The sequence below is a fragment of the Mandrillus leucophaeus genome, unplaced genomic scaffold (genome assembly GCF_000951045.1).
Source record: "Mandrillus leucophaeus isolate KB7577 unplaced genomic scaffold, Mleu.le_1.0 Scaffold98, whole genome shotgun sequence".
Classification (NCBI taxonomy): domain Eukaryota; kingdom Metazoa; phylum Chordata; class Mammalia; order Primates; family Cercopithecidae; genus Mandrillus; species Mandrillus leucophaeus.
In genome coordinates, this window is record NW_012110696.1 from 1,610,192 (window position 1) to 1,616,806 (window position 6,615).

The window sequence follows — 6,615 nt, forward strand, 5'->3', positions numbered from 1 at the left end:
TGAGTCTGGGCCGTGGTGTGAGCTGGGGGCACTGAGCTGGGACAGAGGTGAGTCTGGGCCGTGGTGTGAGCTGGCACCCCAGTTGCTGGTGGCTTTCCCCAGCTGACATTGACCAGCATTGGGTGTGCAGTGTGACTGGCTCTGATTTGTGCTGCTTAGTTTGAGACAATTTGAATGGAGCCACTGCTGCAGAGAGACCTCCTTCTGAAGCATCACAGTGGGCCCGGCTGACCCTGACCCAGCGCAGGACACCCCTCTTGGAGTCTGGGGCTCTTGGCTGTGGGCTGGAGATGACAGTGGTGGCTGCCGAGGGTGGTGGGAGTGGTCAGTGCCGAGCGCGTGATTTCAGACCCAGTGAGCCAGGTGGGCACAGCCTGATTTCAGACCCAGTGAGCCAGGTGGGCACAGCCTTTAGCTGGTGTGTTGTGTCCCCTGGCCTGGAACAGCCCCATGGGTGGGTGGCACCTATCAGGACCTGTGCACAGACCCTGCCTGGATTTGGTCTGCCCAGTCTCCTGGACCTGACGGCAACAGGGCTGTGCCTGGTGACGGGAAGGCTCCGAGCCAGGCCGGGTGGCCCACTGTGCGCGTAGCTGCTGTGTTGGTGGCGCCTTTGCCCTGGCCCTCGTTCAGGAAGATGCTGGCTTTTGGGCTCTAGGGAAGTGCCTATTGGTTTCTGTTGAGAGCAGTTGTATGTGCACATTTTAAGTGTGGAACGCAGGTATTGAACCGTGTTGAAACCTTTCCAGCGTTGGCAGAAGTGTGCGTGTGAGTCTCCTTTGTCCTCTTACTTTACTGGCAGGTGGTGTGGCCCGAGTGGCCGGCGGTCCTTCTGATGGGGCGGCCCACGTGCCTCCCACGTGCCAGGCTTTTGGGGCAGATGCTTGTGAACGCTGCTGCCTATGGGTTGCCTTCATTGGTGGAGGTGAGGCCTCAGCTTTGGCGTCCTGTCCACCCTTAATCCTTGCCTAGGAGCAGTCTGTGGGCCCCAGAAGACTGGCCGGAAGCTGGAGCTGGGCGGCAGCTGAGGACGCGCACCTTGGAGGTTGTGTGGAGGTTCCATCACTGCTGTCTTAATTCCCAGGCACTCTTCTTTTTCTCTGGAAGTTCCTTTTTAAGGGTGTCCTGGTCTTCATGGAGGTGCCGTGTCACTCCGAGCGCAGAGGGCTGCTGCTGAGGAAGTCCTTACCCTCCCACCTAGGGCTCTTCTCCAAGTTCCTGGTTTTGCTTGTTTGCCCCTTGTCTGTTTTGGCCTCTGTTGGGTCTGAACTAGGTGGCCTTGGCAGCTCCTCACACCCAACAGTGGGAGCCTGAGAAGGGTCAAAGCTGGGGCAGGTTGGGGACACGCTGGGCGCAGGGCCACCTTGCTGGGCACCTCGGCCCGTTGGTGTCTGTTGGGAGCAGCCCTGGGGCAGCCCCACAGCCTCTGCCGGCAGTACAGACAGAGCTGCCCGTTCCTGGGGCTGGAGAGCTCAGGGCCTGAAAGACCCCCGAGCCCTCGCCCTTCCTCTGCCGGCCCCTTGCTGTCAGCAGACCAGGTGCGGACCCTGGTAGGCTTCCTCTGCCCCAGCTTCAGTGGAGAGCGCTTGCCCAGCTGGCTGGCGGGAGTGGGAGGGGTGTTTGGCCACTTGGAGCAGCAGGGGGTGGGTAGGCAGGGTTTCTGCATTCCTGGCTTGATACTGGCTTTCCAGCAGCTTCCCAGCTTCCAGAATGTCCTTGCCATCATCTCCCATCCTATTTCCCCTTTTTTGGAGCAGGAGACTGGGGTGGCCTATCTTCTTTCAGTTGAGGCTTCCAGGGGGCGAGATGAGTCTAACATGTGCCTTTGCCTTTAGCGAGAAGACCACCGTGATCAGATTTTCCAGAAAAGAACTTGCATGGTAGTTTTGAAAATGGGAGGGTGTTTGTGAGGCAGGATATCAGAAATACTTTATACACAGGGGACCTGGCATGTAACAGAAACACCAACAAAATGATTTTGCGTATAATCACATGGTGATTTATCTCTTCTGAGAAACAGGCACAAATCCTGAAGAGCCTGTGGCACGGACTGCTCATCTGTAAGGAAAGTGGAGACATGACCTTGAGATTTGGCTCAGAACTAGCAATGCCGGGGCCTTGGAGAGTCTGATGTTCCAGCACTCCAGTGCCTGTTGGTGTGGACGGAGGACACGGGGCCCCAACCATGGTCACACTCATCACTGAGAAGCTACAGAGCCAGAGCCTGGACGACCTCACCTGCAAGACCGAGGCTGGTCCGGTAAGCAGCTGCAGGTGGCACGAGGCTGGGTGCCCCTCCCCCGAGCTGTCACAGGGGAATGGCCACACTGGGAGGTGGAGGTGAGGGCTAAGTTCTCAGGGGCCTGGGAGGCACTGCTAGGCCAGGCATGGGGGTGTCTGGTGCACAAGTGGGCCCCAGAGCCCATCAGTGTCATCACAGCGGATTTTCAGCATCATTTTAAAAAAACAGACTTATTAAAAATGCCAGCGGGGCACAGTGGCTCACGCCTGTAATGCCAGCACTGTGGGAGGCTGAGCGCGCAGATCAGTTGAGGTCAGGAGTTTGTAACCAGCCTGGCCAACATGGTGAAACCGCATCTCTACTAAAAATACAAAAACTAGCCGGGCGTGGTGGTGGGCGCCTGTAGTCCCAGATACTCGGGAGGCTGAGGCAGGAGAATGGTGTGAACCTGGGAGGCGGAGCTTGCAGAGAGCTGAGATGGTGCCACTGCACTCCAGCCTGGGCAACACAGTGAGACTCCGTCTCAAAAAAAAAAAAAAAATGCCTTGAGTTGCTATTTAAAAAGATAGGGTTTTACTGAAAGGCTGACTTACACACAGAAGCTGGAGCCTCAAGCGCAGGTGTGCCTGTTAGCATCCAATCAAGCAGCAGCATGTGCCCCACTGGCCTCCCTGTCCCTCCCCTCCTAGCTCCACCTCCCAAGGGAGCCTCTGTCTTGGATTTGATCACCACATTAGCTTCCCACAGGCAGACTGATTTTCCTACAGTCATGGTGAAGTGAACTTTGGATGTGCCACCTTCAGGACCCACCCCCTGCCCTGGTTAGAAGGCATATCTAGAAGGAGGTGGCTGATGTCTAGCCTGGAGGGTCTTGCCAGGCCCTCAGAGCCAGCAAGGGTGCTTGGAACACCTGCCTGTCCTGGGCCCGGCTTGGCCGTGGCTCTGGAGGCGTGAGCACGCTGCATTTGTAGCCCCGTGCATGTTATGGAAATGAGAGGGTGAAGGGAAAGCTGTGGGTCTCAGGCCTTTGGGCTGGACGCGTGTGACCCATCTTCACCGCAGGGGGTTCCAGCGAGGGTCTGAGGGTCCAAGCTGAAGCCTCTCCTCCCACGAGCTGGCGAGCATGGGCGTTGGGCTGTGGGAGGTGGCATGCGGCCTGAACCTTTGCAAGCACTGCTTATGGGCCTGGCGCTCAGGGCCACGATGACCGAGGTGACCATGGCAGTCAGTGCTGGCTGTGTCCTGTAGTCAGTACGTTTCTGGCTGTCAGCCCATGGGTAGGGGTGGCTGAGGCGGGGAAGGCAGTGCTTGCCTGATGTCTCAGTGCCTTGCTGGCTGCAGAACCATGTTCTTTCCAGACACCGTGGCCAGTTCCCATTTTTTCTTTTCTTTTTCTGGAGACAGAGTCTTGCTTTGTCATCCATGCTGGAGTGCAGTGGCACCATCTCGGCTCACTGCAACCTCCGCTTCCCGGGTTCAAGTGATTCTTGTACCTCAGCCCCCCGAGTAGCTAGGGTTACAGGCACACGCCACCACACCCGGCTAAATTTTTTTTTTTTTTTTGAGATGGAGTCTTGCTCTGTTGCTTAGGCTGGAGTGCAATGGCACAATCTTGGCTCACTGCAACCTCTGCTTCCCAGGTTCAAGCAATTCTCCTGCCTCAGCCTCCTGAGTAGCTGGGATTACAGGTGTGTGCCACTAGGCAAGGCTAATTTTTGTATTTTTAGTAGATGGGGTTTCACCATGTTGGTCAGGCTGGTCTCGAGCTCCTGACCTCATAATCTGCCTGCCTCGGCCTCGCAAAGTGCTGGGATTACAGGTGTGAGCCACCGTGCCTGGCCTAAATTTTGTATTTTTAGTAGAGACGGAGTTTCACCATGTTGGCCACGTTGGCGAGGCTGGTAAGTGATCTGCCCACCTTAGCCTCCCGAAGTGTTGGAATTACAGGCGTGAGCCACCACGCCTGGCCCCATTTTTCCTTTTGATTAAATGGAGAAAACGTTTTTAAGGAATCTCTAACCAAGACCAAAGGATACAGAGTGGCATATGCCTGTGAGATGGCTGTGTGCCTCCGAGGACATTTTTGGCAAGTGGATGTCAGCCAGGGCGTGGGCAGCTTTCCAGGGAGGTGGCTACACAGCGTGCCTGCCGGGCCTGGGAGGTGTCTGGACAGATGTCCTGGTTTGGAGTGACCCACAGGCCCCCACATCCTCTGTGCTTTAGGTGGCTGCTCTTCACCTCTTGTTTTCAGCTTTGATTTTAGATACGGGGGTACATGTGCAGGTTTGCCCCTTGGGTGTATTGCACTCGGGTTGTGAGCATAGTACCCGGTAGGTAGCTCTTCAGCCCCTGCCTCCTTCCTCCCTCCCGTTCTTCATCTCTTTACGGAGCACTTGTCCGTTGACAGAGAGAAGGCAGCGTGGGCAGTTCCTCGGTCAGCCTCAGCCTTGGGACAGGAGCCCTGGGGGCCCTGCAGGGTGAGTGGTCATGAGGGTTCCATCACAGCCTGCTCCTGCTCCTGCTCCTGCTCCTGCTGACCCGGCTCTATTAGTGGCCAGCCAGGGCCACTGTTGAGTCTTCTGCTGTCAAAGATGGTTTTTCCCAGTGACTCCTGTTTTCTTAAAACACGGCCTGTGAATATGGCGGTGGTTTCTTTCTGAAATGGGAGGACAAACCTTTTCATCCCTAAGTGTAAACCTTTTTACTTTTTTTTTTTTTATGAGATGGAGTCCTTGCCCTGTTGCCCAGGCTGGAGTGCAGTGGGGTACTAGCATGTCACTGCAACCTCTGCTTCCAGGGCTCAAGTGATTCTCCCGCCTCAGCCTCCTGAGTAGCTGGGACTACAGGGGTGTGCCACCATGCCCAACCTATTTTTTAATTTTTAATTTTTTTTGAAAGGGATGGAGTCTTGCTCTGTCGCCCAGGCTGGAGTACAGTGGTGCAGTCTTGGCTCACTGCAAGCTCTGCCTCCCGGGTTCAAGCGACTCTCTTGCCTTAGCCTCCCGAGTAGCTGGAATTACAGGCACCACCACCATGCCCAGTTAATTTTTTTTTTTGTATTTTTAGTAGAGATGTGGTTTCACCATATTGGCCAGGCTGGTCTTGAACTCCTGACCTCAAGTGATCCACCCACCTCAGCCTCCCAAAGTGCTGGGATTACAGGCATGAGCCACCGTGCCCAGCCTTTATCAGGATTTTAAAATTTTATGTATTTATTTTCATTTTTTAGATGGAGTCTCGCTCTGTTGCCCAGGCTGGAATGCGGTGGTGCGATCTCGGCTCACTGCAACCCCTGCCTCCCAGGTTCAAGCGATTCCCCTGCCTCAGCCTCCTGAGTAGTTGGGATTACAGGCACATGCCACCAAGCCCAGCTAATTTTTGTATTTTTAGTAGATACGGGGTTTCACCTTGTTGGTCAGGCTAGTCTCGAACTCCTGACCTCAGGTGATCCACCCCCATTGGGCTCCCAAAGTGCTGGGATTACAGGCCTGAGCCACTGCGCCCGGCCGGGTTTTTTGATCTTTGTGATGAGGACAGTGTGATTGCCTGTGTTGAAGAAACCCAGTTACTCAGTGATAGATTGTTTACACGTGAGACCAGCTCTCCCACGTAACTTGTGAATATCTAAACACAAGTTACTTCTAACATTCATGGAAACAAGTCAGTATTTTAAGTAGCCAATTCGTTGCATAAAAATAGAAATTGATGTTTTCAAAGGTGACTTAAAATAGTATTTTTATGAAAAATAAGTGTAGACAATTGCACAGAGTAGAAACTCATACATTCATGTGTGAGTTTCTGTGTGGAAGTATGTCTTCGTACATACCCACGGCCTGGCCTCAATGAGCAAGCAAGGCGGGCGCCGTTAGCTCAGGGCTCCTTGTTTGATCTGTACCTTTACCCAGTCCCCTCCTGCCATGATTTCATAGTGCATTCTAGACATACTTTCTCTGCAAATATCTCATTCTGTATCTCCAAAAGATAAAGACTTTAAGACACATGACCAGAATGTCATTTTCCCACCTAAAACCCTCAGAGATTCCTTAATATCTCTAAATATCCTGTCAGCATTCAAACTTCCCCAATTGTCTGAATTTATGAATTTGTTCAGGGAGTCCAGATTCAGGGTGTCTCATGTCCCTTTTCCCCATGGGGTCCCCCTTGGAGCTTGTGTGTTGAGGACGCAGCTGCTTGTCCTGGAGTGTCTAGGCTGCATGCCCTGGCTGGCGCCTCACGCGCTCCCCTCCCATGTTTGTTCTGGAGTTGCTGGTTGGAGCCAGTGCTGCCCTGCCTCCTATGGTTCCCTCTAGTTGCACATGGATTTTTAAACTGAAATTAAAGTTGATTTAGTGATTTAGCTTTTTTTTTTTTTT

The 6,615-nt window shown here is 53.9% G+C and overlaps 1 protein-coding gene across 2 annotated transcripts in view; it reads left to right on the plus strand.

Moving 5' to 3' along the window:
* Window positions 1-2,185: 2,185 nt before the first annotated feature.
* The window catches only part of FAM53A (family with sequence similarity 53, member A), a 28,583-nt gene continuing 24,153 nt past the window's right edge, over window positions 2,186-6,615 (plus strand). For both annotated transcript variants that reach the window (XM_011970876.1, XM_011970877.1), the window contains exon 1: window positions 2,186-2,259. In XM_011970876.1, coding sequence (XP_011826266.1) covers window positions 2,186-2,259 — 74 coding nt within the window. The remainder of the gene's footprint in view (window positions 2,260-6,615) is intronic.